Source organism: Crocodylus siamensis, chromosome 2 (genome assembly GCF_052110815.1).
Source record: "Crocodylus siamensis isolate JL-2025a chromosome 2, ASM5211081v1, whole genome shotgun sequence".
Lineage (NCBI taxonomy): Eukaryota > Metazoa > Chordata > Crocodylia > Crocodylidae > Crocodylus > Crocodylus siamensis.
Window position 1 is genome coordinate 100,863,000 of NC_143396.1, and position 21,516 is coordinate 100,884,515.

The following is a 21,516-nucleotide window of genomic DNA, read 5'->3' on the forward strand; positions in this document are numbered from 1 at the left end:
GGGGGATCAGCAGGTATTGGGGGAGTCCCTGTTCCCCCGTGCGCTGCCAGGAGTGACCAGGAATAACGGTCACAAACTGGCGGAGGGTAAGTTTAGATTAGATATTAGGAGGCGCTACTTCACAGTCAGGGTGGCTAGGGCCTGGAACCAGCTTCCAGGGGAAGTGGTGCAGGCTCCTAGCCTGGGGATTTTTAAAAGGAAGTTAGATGAGCACCTTGCCGGGGTCATCTGACCCCGGTGCTCTTTCCTGCTAAGGCAGGGGGTCGGACTAGATGATCTACCTAGGTCCCTTCCGACTCTAGCTACTATGAAACTATGAAACTATGAAACTTCAACAAACTGGTTACAAGTGCTTAACCACCAACTTCCTCCTGCGATAGTCTCTATAAACTTCAGCAGCAAGCACGTACTGTTTGGATAGATTTATTCTAAGCGATTATAATTGATTAAATTTATGATAGCCTAAACATAATTTAATCTATTTCACATTTAATTTTAAATATGCATTTTTAAACAAGAAAATTATTTAAAATTTAAAAACTGAAGACGTTTAGTCACCCTATGAAGAACATTATACGTATTCTTATACAAATATGCAGATTTAGTTTGAGAGCACAAGCACACAAATTCGCTAACATAATCTGAAGGACTAGTGCACTCTGGAATCAGAGCTTCACACTAAGTTTAAGTTGCTACCCCTGTCGTTTTGAGGTCTTTTAAAAAGACAGCATTTCTGCTCCTGTTACTAGAAAGGCCTGACCGGGTGAGAGACTCGGGGCCAGGAAGGGCAGTAAGGAGTAACAGCTCGGGTGGACTGCATCCAGGATTCATAAAGCTAGGCAGCTAATGAAACAATTGGCTGCACTGGTCATTGGGTACAGAAGATCCAGGAACATGACTGGAAGGAGACTATTTGGCTTGGGGATATGTAAACCAATCTCTAACCATGCTGGGGGAGCCCCTGCCTGCAGCAGAGAGAGGAGCTCTCAGGAGTGAGGGGCTGCTGGAGATGGACAGACAGGCATCCATCCCAGCCAGGGGAGCTGGGGAAGCAGGATGTTACAGAGGTAGGGCCTATGGGCAACATGCATCTTGAGGAGGGAAGTATTTGTGTTATGAAACAGCTGGCTCGTGTTTTTGTTCTGTTTGCACCTGAGGACTGGGTTGTGGCTATAGTGGTAGAGGAGGCCATGAGCAGGGGTGCCTGGGTGGCACTCCCTTACTACTTGTTTCAGGAGCTAGCCCTGAGCTAAAGGGGTGGAGGCCAGCATTGAGACTGAAGCCACAGGAGGGGCTCCCACAAAGGCAGGGCCAGTAGCTGAGGTCTAAAACAGTGGACCTATGCTGATGATGTAGCCAGAGAAAGAAGGCCATGGCTATGACCACTGAGGCCCCAACAAGTCCCCAGAAACCCAGTGCTTCCTTAAAGCGGGATGCACTTGAGGGGGATAAAGGCCTAAGACAAGTTAGCAAAGTTAATCCCGGCTCAGGGACTGCCTCCCTCACCAACAAACATTTGAATAACAAAGGTGTGGCAGGTGATAGACTGGTAGACTGGGGGTGAGGTACAGCCAGGGATAGGGGAGAGTCTGGTGTCAGGGTAGCAGCACCCTCTCTGGCCCTGCATGGTGGTACAAACAGTAAAAAGAGAACACCACAAGTAGTAGCCAGAAATTATGATGATGTTCAATTTAAATATAATTTCTTATTTTGTCCAAAATGAATGTCCAAGTAATTACAGAATATTTTTCTTAAGTATTTGGATACTGTAGTAGTGTAACTTGTTGGGATTGAGACACCAAAAACAAAAATGGAAATTCCTTATTTTCTTTTTCATAGATGTTCTTCATAAAGCCCCACACTTTTTACAAAAAGCACTCTTACCATGTTATTAGTGGGACCTCATCTAAACATTTTCAGCCACTGAGCTGCAGGAAAAGGCAGTGCAAACTTGCCTCATCTGCACTGCATCATGCCAGCACCAGTGGGTAGAAACCAGTCTCTCATTCTTATGTTATTTGCTGTTGCTTTCATCTGCTCTATGATGTTGATCACTGGTGCTGCCCTCCTTGCTAAAATCTTCCTCTTAAGTTTGGGCTTCAATACCCCTTCTGCCTCCCACCAATTAGTTTCCAGGCTTTGCATAGCAGTCTGTGTTTTGACACCAGGAGTACAAGGTATGTCCATCCAGTACTTCCTTGCTGGTGGAGATAAGCTCCTAATTGACCATTTCCTGGATGTTACTGCTAGTGATGATGTCTCCTCATCCAATGTTGAGAATTTTTGTCTTGCATTAATTTTAGAAGGGGTCTAGTTTCGTGTCTAATTGTTTGGTAGCTTTAACAGCTCTACATTTGTTTGAACTGAAAATTGTTTTGTTTTGTGGCTGTATAACCAAATTCCATATTGCAGAGTTCAGTAAATGCAGGCTGAAATATGCACTAAAGTAGAGGATGCCCTGCTTTATTCTGTAATTCTAAAAAGTCAATGCCTCTGACTTAACTCCTGTATCAAAGGTGCAATTCACAAGCAAGTAAATATAAGATTACAGAATCCTCTGCTCTGACAAGTGCAGCTGGAACACAAACGCTGTCAGAAAAGCATTTATTTTTCTTATCAAATGAAATGCTGGAGGAACAGCTTTCCCATACCAGAAATATTTTAATTTCAGAAAGATTTCCATCCTGCATGGGGATGAATTCAAAACCTCTGAAATATTTTTCTTGGGTGCTGGAATGATGCCCAATGTTTTATTGGCATTTTGGTTGCTGCTACATATTGGGCTGATGTTTTCAGAGAATTATTTACAATGTCCCCAAGGCCTCTTTCTCAAGTTATAAAAGTTAATTTCGAGCCCAGTACTATGTATGCATATAGCTGAAGTTATTTTTCCGCACGTACATTACTTTGTACTTGTCAGCAAGGTTGGTCTGTTCTCCCTTTTCATTCCTGACTAGGAATTCAATTCAAGACTGGAGAAACCCTTTCCAAGGAAACATATCCCAATTCCTGCATGTCCCCAAACTAACCAGAATTTTCTATTAAAAAGTTTATAAAAAGAGAGAAATGCTAAAGCTACTTGAAATGGATGAAAATTACTGGAGACTCAAGGATTACTGTGATATGCCTCATTTAAAAAAACCACAAAACGAACTATATAACTGAAAAAAAGGGTCTGCCAAAATAAATAAATAAAATAAAGTGAAGAGAACTGGATAGCCATTGACAAAGTTTTTAGACCAGAAGGATGAGATACTCTAGATAAAGCATAGTGAATTCGATACAAATTACAAAGGCATTCTTAAAAATAAGTTGGCGGGAAATTATGATACATAGGTCAGCCTTAATCTGTGTGTGGCCTCTTTTCACATGAAGTGATCATTACTGTTCAGATCCAGATTGCCATTAACTGGTTCAGGAAATGGAACCAGCATGCTATTTCACGTATAGCAAAATGATGCTGTGAATTTGAGTCAGCAGTCCCACAGAGAAGTTAATTTTTCCCCTGAAGAAAAATGTGAGTTTTTCACCCCAAGAAACTAGAGCACTAAGTGCAGAGAAATGGCTTCTGGTTAGAAACAACCTGGACAAATAGAAATACAATGGAGCTTACTGCTTGCCAAGAGGCTCAAATATCAACTATGGATGTTCCCACCAGCCATGCCCCAGGAGCATTAGTTTACAAAGCATAATGAAAAAAAGAGTCTGATGTTTGTTACTAAATGTCAAGGTATATACTATGGCAAGAGAGAGGAAAAAAAGGTAAAATTAGAATACCTTTGACCACAGATCCAGGAAGTTTTGATCTCTCCATTTTCAATTTACTCAGAGTTGCTTGGACTAAAACTTGTCCAAGATGGTGCAATAAGCAAAAGGAGGGGGAAAAATCCTCTCTCCTACATGTTTCCTGGACCATCAGGGTTATACCACCAACCCAACCCAACAGCTGTAATTATGAACTCTATCCTGAAATCCTAATCCTGAAGATCTAGTCATATGCATTCTTGCCTATGCTAGTCTCTTCCTAAAGGGCAGAGGCTAATTTCACTGATTTGAAAACTATATACTTCAGAAATACAGGACCCCTGGACTCTTTAACTGAGCTAGTGTTCAAAGGAGAAAGAAAATATTTACAGGATTGACAAACACAACCTAAAGTCTGATTTTTTCCCCTTTGCAAAACTGAATTACATAAAAATTGATACAGGAAGTTATTTATACAAATAAAAAGAAAGCTTTCCAAATATCCAAAACAATTTTTCTAAAAAAAAAAGCTAAAAAGCTTTAGGGTGACGAAACCACTGGAGAAGAAACAGGATGTACAAATCCTGTTCTCAGCTTCTAGAAGGGCCCTCAGATATCACAAAAACCATCTTTACCTGAAGATTTCTGTTAGAGAGTGATTCATCGAGGGACACCGCCAACTCCACTGCTCGTTTTTGACTGGAAGGATCTAAATAGTACATCATTTTGGCAGCTACAAGAGAAACAGCAAGTCTTTAGCAAAATCAAGACTACATAACTTCAAGAACTGGAATACTGCATTCTAGGCCAGTTCAGCTGGAAACTTTTAGCGTTATATTCTTTTTATTTGAGCAAACAAATGGGTGCTCCAAGCCTAGTTTTAATACTCAAGAGTCCATGCGAAAAAAATATCAAGATGAAAACCACTATGAATACTTCAGTCTGCAAAAACGGTATCTAAATGAATTAACTTATTTTAAGGGAGCCACCACCAGGCACTAGATGAGGCATAAATGGCAAGACTGAATGCAGTAACTTGCATCAGTATTGCTCATATTACTGTGGCTGTCACCGTGACATGTAATCACCCTTGGGAAGGGGCATCTTTTCTCCATCCAATGGTAAAACACAACATTTAAGAGCTATATGACAAACTACTAGGCAGAAGTAACTATGTGGGAGTAGGGTTCTAGTGGTAAGGTCAAGTGGAAACAGAGGCTTTACAGTTCTCACTGGTCTTCCAGATGAAGATTTTTCACCAGTATCAAAAGTTTATTACATTTGTGTAGGTTCCCCAACGCACGTTTAATCTAGCTAGCATTTTATAGTAGGAAGGAACTCAGTTTGGCTGCCAAAAGCTACTATAAAAAGACACTTGCTTAAACATAGTATTTTTATCATTAACTGGACACACAGTTTTTTTATTCTAACAGATCCAAAAGCTATATAAAGATTCCAAAGTCAGGTGGTCTGAAGTTGGCTGGCCAATATTAAAAGTTACCTACACAACCACAGGTTGGCTCCCTTGCAAATATATAACAGTCTGTTATTATACCACTTAATTTCAGGGGACCTGCGCTTCGCTTAGTGAATGGGTACTTTTCTAGGATTTCTATCTGTTGTCCTTATTCGACATATGGTCCCAGGCCTGCCTTAATGCATACCTCTGCTCCACCAAGTGCCAAATGGATGTGCATTTTAATTTGCAAAGATGCACACCAAAAATTCCATGACATGCAATTTATGGACACTGACCCCCATCTGGACAGTCACCATTTGAGTATACATCAGCTCAAGTTGTAGAGCTCTGTGTAATGGGTACCGTAGAACTCATATCCTTTATAGCATTAGGCTCTTAAAACACCCCTGGGTGGGAGAAGATGTTGGGAAATATTTGAAGGTTTCTAGACCCACAGCAGAGCTTCACAGGATCACAGAAATGTTCCTGTTGTCCACTGTAACTTTTATTTCAAAGCAAGCTGTAGCAGTCAGCTACTTGGCACTCCTTATAAGCTCCAGCAATCAGAAAAGTGGCATCCACTGAAATAAAAGCTGACCCACAGAGCTGAATGTCTCATTCTTAATTGGGCAACCTGGTGTAAATTCAGAAGAGTGCAAACTGCTTGTATATGAACACAGGAAACCACCTGGATTCTATGACAGAAGTAGGTTGCTATCTTTGTGGGCCAGCCATTAGAGGAGGGTAAGAAACTTCGTTAGTGACTTCCAGAGCTATTTACTAGAGGAACAGGAATGTACAGATACCGGAGTTCAACCACAGGGTAAAGAGTTAGTGCTTCCAATTGTTACAAACAATTGGGCTTCTACCTCATGAACAAAGTTCAAAGCAAGCTGTAGCAGGAGGTTCTCTTATTACATATTAATACTTATTGTGAAGATGGTCAAATATGGACATTAGACCAAAGCTACAGTGTAAACTAACAACTGCCTAAAACTACAGCTTGTTTAGACTACCAGATACATTAATTTGATGGTACATTTTGATTTAAGCAGGCAAGAGCACAGGAATAATTTTAGTAGCATAAAAGCCAGTATGAAAGAATCCATGTTCTAAGATGGAGACAGAAAAATAATTCTATCACTCTCTCATGAAAACATCTCATCTCCAGGTTATTTTAAGCTTAAATCAATACAGTACAGTTAGTTTTTAACATACTTCATACAAACTGTATCCTAAAATATTCTAGAGAGTTAAATATAGTTACCATTAAAAAGATCTTTCATGACAATTCAGCAATTATGTCAGAAGTGATGATGGGCCACAGATGGTCCAAAGATTTATATGCAGTGAAGCCCACAGCTGTGGCATACAGGGAGAGAAATTAAAATATATAGGCAAACAGGAAGTTATGTTTTCAACTGAGATTTGAAATGGATACAAGAAACTATTCCTGATGGCAACAGTAGGCTGTGATATTAGCAGTATGGGAACAGAAAGTCCTGTGCTATACGAGTACAAGGTATGGAAGAGGAAGAAAAAGTAAGGGTAAATTCCAAAAGCAAACAAACAAACAAACAAAAAAACAATTTAGTTTAGTAACAACAAAACAAATAAAGTACCTGATAACCTATGTGGGAGGGAGTCATAGTTCTTCTTAAGAAAAGCTTCATTGAAGTTCTTTGGATTAGTTGCTCCAAAAAGGCGATTCATTTCTTGATTTAACACTGTTCTAACTACATTGGGCAGGTCTTTACTTTCAGATACTGCTGGGTAGAAAGGAAATAAATGTCAACACAAAAAACTCTAGATGCTTTTTACCATCAGGAATCACAGCAAAATACATCTGACTTAAGAAAAAAAAACTTTGCTCTTTTACATGAATAGTGAAGTTGAAATTTTTCAATTAAAGATATATACAAGTAAAGAAAAGGTACATAACTAGGAAGTAGCTATAAAGTTTTCATTGAAACTGTTTACTGTGAGATAACTAAAAATAATCTGGTTTTACTGAAGTGGTACGAAGAGGTGACAACATTTCATTTAAAAAGTCAGAAGTACAAGTGTGAAAATATCCTGTTTTAACCAAAAGCCTTTTTTTGTTTTTACTTCAACTCAAAAAATGTTTAAGAACCAAAATCTAAGTTTGACCTTAAAACAATGTTTTCCCCAGGATTTGTTTAATTGAGGTGATGCTTTTTCATCCCAATTAGAGAACTGTTTTTGGAAAAATCTTACTTCCACAGGATGGAAAACTTTTTCTTACAAGGTCTATAAATAATTGTAAAAGACCTACATCTTTCTTCTTTCTAGCATGTCATTCAACTGCGCTTTTAGATAGTATAGAGGAAAAGGCTACACCAACAATTGGAATTTCATTGAATATCTCCACAGTAGTGTCCAAAAATAATAATCATCATCATTGTTTACTGCGTCCAAAGTTCTCAACTTCACTCTCTTCAAAAACATGCATACCCCTCCTGTCTCCTTCAGACAAAGGACACTGATCTCCCAACACCCTAAAGGCAGTCAATCCTTTTCCTTACTAACTTACCTCTTACTAAGCTCATTTCTCAAGCCCCATTATTGCCAGAGCCTCTTTATACATACCTTTCTAGCTGCTAAATCCTGCCATGCCCCTCTCATACCCAGCAGAAGTGCTCAATCCCTTGCTTTCCCATCCAAAGAATCCCATAACCTTAGCTTCTGACATCCCAATTCCTTTAGCAACTAAAGTTTTGTTAGCTACTTTACCACTTTTCAAGGCCTTAGAAATTGATGTCTCAAATATATGCATGACAAAGTTAACCAGCAATATCTGGTTTAAGTAGGGCCAGTATCTGATAGCACTTTAAAAAAAGGTCAAGAAGAAATATTTTGTAGGTTACTTCCACCATAAAAAGAGTTTGACTTTTCATTTTTTTGTGCTTTGCATAAAGGCAACCTGGAAGTCTGTCATGCTTTTTTCACCTTAAATGACTTCCCTATTCTGCTAGAATTTTTTCTCTGACAGTGTGGGTATGCGGATTGTGACCATTTAGCAAAAATGACAAGACGACTGAATCACTGAGCTTTTCTTCCAATTTACATATTTCTGTTCAAGCAGATATTAAAAACTCTCCCTGCTTATTAAAAACAAGCAGAGTTTCCATGGTAAAATAAAAAAAAAAAATCACAAACTACTTGCTGATTGTTCTCTCTTTGCATCCTATAAGTAGACATATTTAATTTTATTAGATGTTAAGAATCATGAACCAAAAAAGATGACAGAGCCATAAGGGAAATACAGAGCACCTGAATGAAAGACTAACATAAGAGGGTGAGGGGTGAGGAGGGGAACATAACCATGTTACAGAAAATACAATGTTAAACCAACAAGAGGCTGAATATGCTAAAAGCTATTACAGAGAATGGCGATTTACTGAGGCAAGAATAAGTCAACTTGGCCTCCCACCCTGCTAGGATATTTTGGCTCCTCTGGAAACAAGTTCCCAGCTTTCTGATTATAGTTCTGCTTCTGGGGATCTGAGTTCCAGGGACTGTTCTCAGCCTGACTGGGTAGGGGGACAGCTGTGTCTTGGACCATGGGGCTGCCCCATGCTAGATCCTAACGCTCAGCTGAATATTGGGAACTGTTACAGACTGGCCCCAACCAGCCACACATTCAATTTAAAGTGTGATAAAATGGAACCACAACAAAATTGTTACATAAGTAAACTAACTTTGTAGCTCATTTACTGTACTGTCACCCCTCAAACGGACTTGAATATATGGTTGGGTTACTAGTTAAAGGCACAATTACCCTATTATTATTAATAGGCAGCCAATTTTGCATTATTTTTGCATGTTTTAATTCAGGGATGGCCAGCCTGTGGCATGAATCCCACACGCAACATGGGGAGTCTCTGAGTGGTGCATACCAAGTCAAGGAAGGCATAGGCAGCGTAAGAGCAGACAGAGCAGGAAGCAGAAAGAAGAGCAGCAGACTGGGTAGGAGAAAGGGTATGAAGTTGAATTTGGGGAGGGTATGGTACCAGTTTGTGGCACGCCTGCCAAATAGGTTGGCCCCTATTATTTTAAATTTATTGGCAGGGATCCAAAACAGTGAACCATTCCTTTTTTTTTTTGCACAAGTTCAAAAAAAACTGCAAACTATTTTGCTCTTTAGAAAACCAGCACAACTTTGTCAGTGTTTAGCATAGAATCAACAGAAAATAACTGAAGGTATGTGGAAAGACGAAACTACTGATACACATTTCAGACAGAACAGCAAATATGAAACCAGTTTCTCTTTATACTAATGGGCTGCCTAACCACTAAGTTATGCAGGAATGTGTTACCTCCATGAGGTCTTTTTACCAGCAACATGAAAACACATATTTGGATGATGTCACATTTAAAAAAGTTTAAGGAAAAAAAATTATTCTCTCCATCTATATTTAACTGCAAAATGGATTTACTTTAGAATGGAAAAATAAGTCAAGCAATTCTAAACCGGTAGAAGTTTTTCTATAAAATTAGGAAATCACATTTTTAAAAAGGGTCATATGCACCTCAAAATAATAAATGTTTTGTTTAGCAGAAGTTTTTAAAACCCATTGGGCTTGTAATCTACAGACTTGAAAGACTTAAAAAAAACCTAAATATTTATCTATTATCCAAGCTGAAAGAAATGCAGAAAGGAAGACAGAGCACAACAAGTATGTTTTTACTTGCAATTTCTTTTAAAAGAAGCTACAGTAATGTTTATTTTAAAACAGGATGTGATTTCTAACATTAAGCTACTCGGTCACTACACCCAACTGTAGTCAAAATAATAACACTGTTATTCCAGCAAAGTGAATAACTTGTTACACATTTTGAATGAATTTTATTGCAAGCACAGATGACTATACAGGGTGGTTGCTGGAAGCATAGACAGAACAAGTTTTATATATAAACATTCCCATACCACTGCTGAAGAGGTGAATCATACACTCATGAAGCCAAGGATGACTGGAATCAATAGCAAATGCTCTCTTCACAGACTGTAGCATCAGAAGAAATTTTTCTGTAAAATAAAGTTGTCAGTGAACTACAAAAGTACCTTCTGCAAGTTTTAAAGAGAACCATCAAGTTTCAGATGCTGATTCAGAAAAAAATATATTTAAAATTAGAGTCCAGAACAAATAAAAGATTAATACATGATGCCCATAAGCTTTTTTTCTGAACAACTTCTATCTTGTTGAGCCTAAAAAGGAATTCAGAGGTAAAACTAACTACTGTGGACTAACACACTTTTGGGTTTGGTTTTTTTTTTTTTACTGGATGACTTAATAAGCCAAAATTTAAAAGTGCAAAATATCCCTCTTTCATTATAATTATACCTTATTCTGTTGTATTTTAATGCACTTCATTTGCAGCGCAATGTGTTTAAATTCAGTACAATATGACCATGATTGAAAAAAACTAGATTTTGTACATAATGGGTATGTCCTAGTGACTTTTATTCAAACAATATCTTCCTTAGTTGAAACCAATACAGTGAAAAGTACCTCCAACACCAGAATCAGCGTTGAAGTCTCTATAGAGTTTAGGGAAGATAGTTCTGGTGGATCTATGCCACAGCTCTCAGAAGAAAAAAAAAAAGTCTTGCTTCTCATTCAGACTGGGTTTGGGGAAAGAGAAGTTAATGCTGGCCACATTCCCTTAGAGCATGAGTGTCAAACATACAGTCCCTGGGCTAGATCCAACACACAGAGCTGCTCCATTTGTCCTGCCAACCGACTGGGGGGCCATAAAGTTTGGGGTGTGGCAGGCCTCCCACTGGCCACAGAATCCAGGACACTAGTGGATATGGCATTAAGTAGCAGGGTGGCGAGTAAGGGCTGTGCCCTCAGCTGTCCTGCAGCTCCAGTGGCCACCATTGCTGCCAGCCCAAGGCAAGTCTGCCTGCTTTAGACAATCCTGACCAGATCATCTTTAAAATCTGGCCTGGCCAGAAAACGGTACTGCAAACTTGACTCATCTCATTTTGCAATGTTAACTCTCTGAATATATAAAATGTGTTAGATTGAAAGAAACACTCATGTATTATCTACTTATAAAAGGTCATAACCAACACTCTAAAAACATGTGTGGCTTTAACTTGAATTTACAGATGACTATGAGTACAGCTAAGCAACTTGCAAATGTGCAAGTCTGAACATTTTGATCTCTAGCCCTCATGGATTTACATACAGTAGAGAAACTGGATAATCACCAGCTGTTCCAAATCTGCAGTCAACATTACTGAATGCCTAGGGCTGTGAACATGCCCAGTTAAAAAGGTATTAGCTAATATCCAGCTCTTTAAGTCAGTGGATCAATAAGTTTTCATGGATTTCATTATTCAAGTACAATAACCACAAAGTACTTGACTTAATTAGTTCTCTCACCTACCTTTCCTGAAGTATATCTCAAAGGCAAAAAGATGGGTCTCTATTTTGTTCTTTACCAAGTTCTTCAATGGTGTTAAAAATTTAATGGCTTCTTCCAAAGGTGCCTCAACCTAAGAAGGCAAGAATATTTTCGTTACGCGACACAGGAAACACAACAGACTTTCCCCTTTAACAATGGGAATGAAATTCTGAGGCCGAGGTCAGAGCAGCAAGACAATTAGTCTCATAAAGTGATGCCCTGGATGTCTGAACCACCCATCAGTGCATATATGGCAACATTCAAAATATGCGATCAGACACCATTACATATCAATGTGGACTGTCAATATATCCACATATTTGGGAGGAAGGGGATGCTAATTATGAAGGCACAAGGTTCTGTAGTGACATAACAGCATATTAACAGTGCAGACTTAATGGCGGGGGTCTACTACAGACCACCCAACCAGGGAGAAGAGCTAGATTGGGAATTTTTAGGTCAGCTCGTGAAGGCAAAGTTAAGTCAAAGGATGTGGTCCTCATGGGTGACTTAAAATACCCGGACTTCGGCTGGAAAGAGCAGTCAGCCAGGTCTGACTGCTCATGTAGGTTCCGAGCCAAGTTACAGGACCTCCACCTAACCCAGGAGGTGCACAGTCCCACCAGGGGAAATGCCTTGTTAGACCTGGCCACAAGCGATGGCCTGGTGAGGGGACTGCGGGTGCTTGATCACCTGGGCGACAGCAGTCGTCGCCTACTGGAATTCACCATCCAGTGCAGGGTGGCAAAGGTCTGCAGCAAGACAGTAGCCCTGGACTTCAGGAGGCTGGATTTCACCGAGCTAAGGAGACTAGTCGGAGGGGTAGGGAGTTGGAAGTCAAAGAAGAGTGGTCATTCCTGAAGGAGACGATCCTCCAAGCCCAAAGGGTGGCAATTCCAACACAGATCAAAGGGGACAAGAGTGCTCAAAAGCCCCCATGGTTAACCAAAAGCATCCAGGAACATCTCAAAGCTAAAAAGAAGGCGTATACCCAATGGAAGGAAGGGAGGACTGTACCTCTGTTGCTCAGGATTGTAAGGGGGCTATTAGGAAGGCCAACGCGGAGATGGAACTGGGACTAGCAACCTGGATCAAGGATAACAATAAGTCCTTTTTTAAATACATAGGGGGTAAAAAGAAGGTTCCGGGTAGCATGGGGCTTCTGCAGGACATGCTAGGAAATCTGGTGGTCTCACCAGACAACAAAGCTAACCTATTTAACAATTTCTTTGCCTCCACTTTTCTGAGCAGGAACCAAGTCATCCCCTACACAGGGATCCCCGATGGTCCCAGGGAAGGCACAGCCAGGCCCAGGGTCAGAGAAGAACTTCTGGTGGGACTGGACATGTTCAAATCAACAGGTCCTGACTATCTTCACCCCAGAGTGCTGAGGGAATTAGCAGAGGTCATTGATGGACCCCTGGAACAGCTTTACGAGCACTTATGGTGCCAGAGGACTGGAAAAGGGCCAATGTGGTCCCCATTTTCAAAAAAGGGAGGAAGGAGGACCCATGAAATTATACGTCTGTTAGTCTCACCTCGGTCCTGGGGAAGTTCTTTGAGAAAATTATCCAGGTGCACATCTGTGAGGGGCAAGCAGGGGAGGGTATGCTTAGGGCCAACCAACATGGGTTCATTAGTGGCAGGTCCTACCAGACCAACCTGGTAGCCTTCTACAACCAGGTCACAACATCCTTGGATGCAGGTATAACAGTGGACGTAGTCTTTCTGGACTTTAGGAAGGCCTTTGACACTGTCACCCCATTCTCGTTAAAAAATTAGATTGTGGTGTGGATGCCTACACAGCAAGATAGTCACCAATTGGCTGGAGGGCTGCACCCAGAGTGTGGTGGGGGACGGGTTATTTTCGACCTGGAGGGATGTGGGCAGTGGGGTCCCCCAGGGCTCAGTCCTTGGGCCTGCACTGTTCAACACCTTCATTAGCGACTTGGATGAGGGGGTGAAAAGCACCTTGTTTAAAGTCGCAGATGACACTAAGATGTGGGGAGAAGTGGGCATGCTAGAAGGGAGGGACAGGCTGCAATTGGATCTGGACGGGTTATAGGGGTGAGCAGATGAGAATAAGATGGGATTCAATACTGACAAGTGCAGGGTACTGCAGCTAGGGAGAAAGAACCAGCAGCATACCTAGAGGCTGGGGAACTCCCTTCTTGTCAGTGCAGTGGCAGAAAAGGATCTTGGAGTCATTATAGACTCCAAGATGAAGATGGGCCACCAATGTGGGGATGCAGTCAGGAAGGCTAACGGCACCTTGTCATGCATCCACAGATGCATCACAAGCAGGTCCAAGGAGGTGATCCTCCCCCTCTATATGACATTGGTCAGGCTGCAGTTGGAGTACTGCATCCAGTTCTGGACACAGCACTTCAGGAGTGATGTGGATAGCATCGAGAGAGTCCAGAGGAGGGCCACTCGCATGATCGGGAGGCAGCAGGGCAGGCCCTATGAGGAAAGGCTACGAGACCTGAACCTCCACAAGAGAAGGCTTAGAGGGGGTCTGGTGGCCATCTATAAACTGGGCAATGGAGACCAGCAGGCAATGGGAGAGTCCCTGTTCCCCCGAGCACTACTGGGAGTAACACGGAATAATGGCCATAAGTTGACGGAGAGTAAGTTCAGGCTAGATATCAGGAGGTGCTACTTCACAGTCAGGGTGGCTAGGATCTGGAACCAACTTCCAAGGGAAGTGGTGCTCGCTCCTATCCTGGGAGTCTTCAAAACGAGGCCAGACAGACCCCTTGCTGGGGTTGTTTGACCCCAGCATTCTTTCCTGCCCAGGACAGGGGGTCGGACTTGATGATCTGCTCAGGTTCCTTCTGACCCTACCAACCATGAAACTATATAACCTACCCTCCAGGAACTTTGTAAAAACAGTAGCGACTGCTGTGTAGTTAAGCTTGCAACTGAACTTAGAAAGCAAACATAAGGCCTTCACTTACAACTCCACACACAGGAGTTAGTTCATATGGTGAAATCTGTTGACTCAACCTACAGACATATATACATATACATACATATACACATACATTTTTATTTATTTATTTTTTTTAATTAGTGCCCAGTCAGGTGACACACCATTCAAGGAGCACTATAACAAATGATCCATAGCATGACAGCCCATGGTTTTCACTAACAGGAACAAAGCCCAGATGGGAAAGAGGAACTAAAGATCTACGCCAGACTTAATGTTTTCCTAGACTCTCTACCAGACAACTCTCCTGGTTTAGCAGCAGCAACTTGCCAATACAGGTCCCCGGCTTGAGTACAGACCCAGACAGTGATTTCCTGGTACAGGTTCCCTCGCTTTATGCTGTACATGTGTCCCTGGAAAATGGCGCATAACTCAAATTTGTATAAAAGAGAACCTTGCTTTATAAGGTAACAAATAGGGATATGTTCCAAGACCTCAATTGTACTGACTTCCAGACCCATTTCTACCACTTTTACAAGACAATTTGATACTCACCAACAGCAGACAGAACACGCAAGCACAGGGCACTATCAGAAACACGTGTCGCAGACAAGTGAGGAGCACAGATCCACACAGGACACTATATTTTGATTTGTGTCACTCCTACAATGCAGTGCACAAAGCAACTGACTATGGGCTTCCACTACACCCGGAGCAAATTTACCTCACATATACCAAAAATTTGTTATAGAAAGGGTCATCACGTAAGAGCAAATTAGCACATACAGAACCCGCATAAAGCAAGGGAAATGTGTACCAAGGTTCTTTTTAACGCATGTAACCCACTTTTTAAAAGGAAGGGCTTGACATCACCTTACTGGCAATAGGGGACGAGAAACCATCACCTGAATCTACTGGTCACCTTCATAAAAGTAGCAGAGTGGTAATCACGTACTTCTGTTTCTCTGATGGGACCTGTAATACGATTCCTTAGAGCCCACCCGAAGAAAGTTAGTTTCAGTTGAGAATAAAGCAAAGAACACTTCGGAGCAGGAGCTTGTTAGTCTAATGCCAAGAGAAAGTCTGTCCATCTTATCGTAGAGGGATATATAACTGTATACCTGGATATTGCCAGCCTGCAGGCAGAAAAACCCTTAAAAATGGTGGGAAAGCAACTGTCAAATCAGTTCAGCTGGAATGACTAATTCATTCTTCTGACAAGGAAGATGATAGGCATCTGAAGCATCAATTGCAAAGGAGCTGATCTGTCAGAGATGCCTGGCCAATGGGCAGTAAGGACTGGCTAGGATATACCATCTCTCCCCCTTTAGGGATTAGAAACCCAGGGCTAATACACATATTTACTACAACTTTCTGCTGTATAAAATATGCCCTTAACTCTTAATGCTAGACTCAGATGTCTAATATCTAGAAACTGAGAGAAATCAAGAAGTACCAGCTGTTGCTCATATCATTGGCAATGAGTTTTTATTTAACACACTTCTTTGGAAAAAGGTCAAATACCAATTTTAGTCATTTAATCAGATGGGACTGCCTTGAGGATTAAGGATTTGTTTGTGGTTTTTTGTGTCGTTTAGTATTCCTATGAGAAAGATAATGAACACCTTACAGGATTTCTACTGTTTGCACATTTGCATATAAAAGTATGAGGCGTGTACAAATTCATAGTAATGGCATGGATAGATTAGCCACACATTTGTTCACCTAAGCTATTTGAAAAGTCCACCCTTAAGAGCATTAACAGAATTCAGAATGATACTTAACAGAGACACAAATACACTGCTTCATTCTAAAGCAGTGTTGCAGGGCTCAAAACTACATTGCCAGTACAAAAAAGCAAAAGCTAAGCTACAAATCTTCCATATCTATATCCCTTTTCCATTCAAACGCAATTCATTCCTATTCCATCGAGAAATTGTCAATATTTTACTTGCCTCATTCATCTTGGATGTATAACCAGTAATACTGGTCTACTCCTCTTAACAATTATTCAATCTTTCCTAGCATTATGTGCAAGTGTAATGTGCATTAGTGTAATTCCTTTTTCAAATATTTAAAAGTCAAGCTCATTCAAACTATTAAGATGCATAACGAATCAATTTTTCAGGTCACTGACTTCCTTTTCATGTCACCATATGGTTTCAGTTAACCTCAACCCCACCAAATTCAAGATCTTTACAAAAGATGAAGAGCTGACCAGTTTCCAACCTAAGCCTCTAATTTTATTTATACTTTTCAATTTTTTCCCCTCTATACAATTTCACCCAAAGCCTGTTTTAATTACATGATGTCTTCTCAAATATTGTCTTCCATCTACCTATTAGTTTGAGTATAAACTAATCCTTAACTCTTAATTCAGGGGCTGCCAAACTGCAAAGCAGGCTAATCTGGCACGGGGAAATTGATGGCATAGAGGTACACTTTGCCACCCTCTGCAATGCTCTCCTCCCAGGAAATGGTTGCCAAGCTGTCTTAGTCAAATCACAAACCATCCTTCCAGTCTAAGACCAACCCCAAGTGAATTCATCTAGGTTTCCTCACACAATGAAAACACTCATTATCTGTATTCTTGTCCTACCAGTTCCACAAATGCTGTGCAACTCAAACACATGCATATTACTATGTGTAATGAAGAACATAATGATTAATCTCTTGCATACAGAGATTTACAACCTGTTTAACTTGAAGGCAGACCTAATTTAGTGACCTAGTAACGATGTTTCTACCCTATAAGGAATGGTTGCCAAACAGTTCCTGCTGCAAGACATGCTCCTGTCTTTGAAGGCTGAGAGACTAAAGTAATTCTTCCATAATATCTGTTGCTTAGATGCATTGTGAGATAAGAGCCCCAGAAACTGGTTTTTGAAACAGCGGCACTTACAAATGGAAGCCACACATTGTTACACTTTATTTGCATAGCTCTTCTATGTGTATATTCAATGTAGCACATTGAGCCAAGCTCAGTACCTTTGCTAGTTTCTCAGGGATAAGTTCCTCTTTAGGTCCTCCAATTTCTTCATCGTCATCATCTTTCTTTTTCTTTTGATTCCTTTGCTGCTTTTCTTTCTCCGCATTCTTCTTCTCTTCCTCCAGTTGTGCTTTCTTCTGTGCTCTTCGTTGCTTATTACGTAGCTTCTTTAGCTCCTTATCAGACATATTTGCTGTACACAGAGTGTGTTTCAGTAGAAAAAGAGATTATCCATAGAATATCATTGCATTTAAGCTGCACACAAGTTCATACCTCAAACCATGGCCACCTACTGTGGCTACTTTCTAATACACAGGCCCTCAAGTAATTCAGAAGTGATTCTCATTTACATGCACTGATAGATTAGCCACAACAGAATGGAAGAACTAGGAGTTGGGGGCCAATCTTTTAGGCAAGTGCTGAAGTAAGCCTGTACCCTCCAAGTACCACTGTGTTCCCATTCTTCTGCTTTCTGTCCCCTGTCCAATCTGCTGTGTGCCACTTGTGGCATGGGTACTGCAAGTGGTTGGCCACCCCCTAAACTAGGTAGTATAGCATATAATGCTTGAGCATCTCAGCTCTCAGTGAGATCTTTGACTTAAAGTCAATTGCAGAAGGAGAAGTCAGAACCCCAGGAGTGTCTACCACCCTGCTATAACAACTAAAGAAAAAAAATAAGCTTAACACAGTTAGCCATTTCAGCAAGAGGTAAAAACTAAATCTTGACATAAAGTTATTCTGCCTAACCTTCAATGTCCCAGATTAAGAGAAAGGTTTAAGATCATGTTGCCTCGTTTTACGTTTAATTCACATTTCCTTCATAAATCAAAAACACACTGGAAAACTTTTTAAAATGAAAAGCAAAAGAAAAAAAAAAAGTGACGTGCAAAAATAAAAATAAACTACTGTATTTGCACCCTTTTTATCTTGACCCTCAAATGATGGAAGTAAAAGACAGGGAGAAATTTCAGTGAACTGTTGAAATCTTCTTTTAAATTTTTTTTTTTTTTTTTTTTTTTTTTAGATTTAGCACCCCCCTTTCTGCTCCATAAATTAAATCCCCAAGACAAGTCACACAATTTTTTCTCTAGGTAACAGAATTGTTTTCATTATTTTTATTCTTAAAATATCAGTCTTAATCTTTATACATAAGAATAATGGCACAACTCAATTTTTTTAAAAAATTGCAACTTGCCTCTGAATTCTAATAAAACGTACTTAAAGGAGAGCTGCTTCAAATGCAACCCTGTAGATCTGTTATGGTAGAAAGAGACCATGAGAATACAGCAGGTCTTGCTCATTCTCAAAACTGTTTGCAAATTTTTTATTCTTGAATTTCTTAAAGAGCGAAAAGACCATTTTATGCCTGCCCTATTAAAACAGAATTTAGCTACTACTTGTATTGCATAAATAGAACGCACAATTACTTTTTAAATAGAGCATCATCATTTACTTGTTACAGGCCAACTAATGCCTTCCTGACTAATAGATGCTATAACTATGCAATAATTTACTAGGAAATGTCAAACAAGAAAGCTAGGTATTTACAATATATTCACCAGCCAGTTGAAGTGCACGCACAAATCCAGTATTATACCTGTATCAGCTTCGTGTTCTTTATTTTCATCTGTTAGGGGGTTATCATGAAGTTTCAAATATATTTCTATGGCAATTCGTGCTGCCTTGAAGTAAAATGGATGTTGTCGAAGTACATCTTCTAGTTTTAACAAATCCACATAAGACCTAAGCGTAATCTTCCTCATACAGTATGTATGGAAATCAAACTGGTCATCTGTGATTTCTACAAAATGCTAACACAAAACAATGTTATTTAGCAAGCATTCAGAAACAGAAACAACATGTCACACATTTAACTTTATTGAAGAAAATGTAAGGGGGGGCTGGAAAAAGTCCATCTTCAATAGTCAGCTCGAAAATGTCAATCAAAAAAATCTGATGAAAAACAGATTCGACTTTCGGGAGCAACAGAAATTCCTCCATAAACTCCCATATTTATCTATAGTCTCAAGATAAAGAAAGATATAACAATTATATTGTTATCAAAAGATACTAATATAATTTAGTTGCCTTGTAGTAACTTGTGTCTCTGATTCTGTAGGAATACAAGCATAGCAAATCCTCTCAATCAGACTTTAATGGTACTTTGGGACTGTGCACAGCATTATAAATGGTCTTGTTGGTGAACATCCATGTAAAGTAACCCCTGATTTAGGTATCTTAATGCTGCACATAATATTTCCACCAAGCACACCTAGACTGCTGACATGAATAAGACTAAGTCTGCAGGACTGCATCTTAAATCACAGCAGTTATAAGTTTAGACAAGGGTTTGGAAGGCTACAAACCACAAGGTACAAAATGTAAACACTGATGTTCAGATGCAAAAATGTCATTACAGTAAAGCTAAACTAGAAATATTAGATTGAAGTTTAGTAGGTACATACTCTCTCAATTTCATGGCATTTCTTAAGTGCTTCTCCAAATTTATTCATTGCTTTATAAGCCTGGGCACATTCTGTCTGGAACCACATGCACTGCATTTCATTCAAGTTTTCTACAGCTGAGGTTCCCTCCTAAAAGCAAAAATAGAAATATTAGAAATATTTCAAGTCATTTTAAAAAAAAGGTCACATTACAAGCAGTACATCATAATTTTTTGAAGACGTATAAAAGAAATGCCATACATAAAAGTACACATACAAATACTATATTAAGAAAAAACACTTTCAAAATCATCAACTCAAATGATAGAAAACACCAAAAATTAAGGTTTCCCTGTTAATTTGGCCCCCCAGGTATACAGGCATTTCACTAAAGTCTTTAATTGCATGATCATAAACTTTTTCTACAAGATCTCTTCATCAAATCAGGGCACAGAATGGATGTAATGAAGACAGAATAGTGAAGAAGCTCCATCATTACGTATTTTTAAATTTGGAATTCCTTTTTTTTTTTAATTTAAAAAATCTTCATAAATCAAATCCAGACAAAAAAAAGTCCAAAAAGAATGCTCCTATGGGATGTTTTTAATACATGAATGTGTACAGCATCAACCTCAAACTGTATCTTAAAAAATTCAGCTACAGGGTGCACTTCACTGATACAGTTTGGCTGCTCTACATTAGTTCTACAAAGCAGCTGGAGCTTAAAGGCCAGTTCACCTGGGTTTACAGCAACTCTGCCCTGTCAGCAGAATGCAAAACAACTGAGTGTATCAACCAGTTTTACCCTCCCCCCTCTCATGCTACTGCCTTGTCTGCATACACCCCAAATTCTTTTTTCCTGTTTCCCCGTACATCCTCTGCTTAGGCACACCTCAGTTTTTTCTCTCCCGTCTCCCAAAAGGAAGACAGAAGCAACTTAAATTCTGGCTAATGCCAACACAGCTCCATTGGTTGTACCACTTTTGAAAGAAAGCAATACTTTCCGAATACTGTGAAAACGGCGTCAGCCCATACTGAAAAATAAACTTTTATTTAAAAATGGCAACACGTGATTATTAATGCTTAAAAGAAATCTTAAAATGTATTTTACACAACAAGATTTCACTGACTTTTGGCTGACTCTACAAGTTTTTTTTATAAGTTAAAAAAAAGGACCCACACAAAACTATATTTGTCCATGCCATAAGTTACAAGGCAAAATAAAATAAAGCATGCAGAAAGCAATTTTTTTCTTCCACCTAACTCTGACTTCTCTTGAGGCCTCAAATAAAATGAAACTTGCCTTGAAGACCATCAGGCACAGAGGACTGACCAGGGGGTATGGAGGGATATTACTGACCAGAGGACTGAAAGAGATGAACAGACCTCAGTGGCCCTTTCCCAACCAATGACATGGAAACCATGAGGAAAGGCTGTTACCCCGGGAATGGGAGAGACTCTGTGGGAACAGGAAAGACCCTGTTCCCCCGAGCACTACCAGGAATAACAA

The 21,516-nt window shown here is 39.9% G+C and overlaps 1 protein-coding gene across 2 annotated transcripts in view; it reads right to left on the bottom strand.

The window, feature by feature from the left end:
- NAA15 (N-alpha-acetyltransferase 15, NatA auxiliary subunit) overlaps positions 1-21,516 on the bottom strand; it is a 66,799-nt gene that overhangs the window by 4,196 nt on the left and 41,087 nt on the right. Inside the window, exons 13-19 of one of the 2 annotated variants that reach the window (XM_090036528.1) lie at positions 20,028-20,156; positions 19,160-19,373; positions 17,562-17,755; positions 11,624-11,732; positions 10,155-10,253; positions 6,826-6,972; positions 4,380-4,477 (exon numbers count right to left, since the gene is read on the bottom strand). In XM_090036528.1, coding sequence (XP_089892654.1) covers positions 4,380-4,477; positions 6,826-6,972; positions 10,155-10,253; positions 11,624-11,732; positions 17,562-17,755; positions 19,160-19,373; positions 20,028-20,156 — 990 coding nt within the window. The remainder of the gene's footprint in view (positions 1-4,379; positions 4,478-6,825; positions 6,973-10,154; positions 10,254-11,623; positions 11,733-17,561; positions 17,756-19,159; positions 19,374-20,027; positions 20,157-21,516) is intronic. The other variant, XM_090036529.1, reaches the window with a different exon arrangement.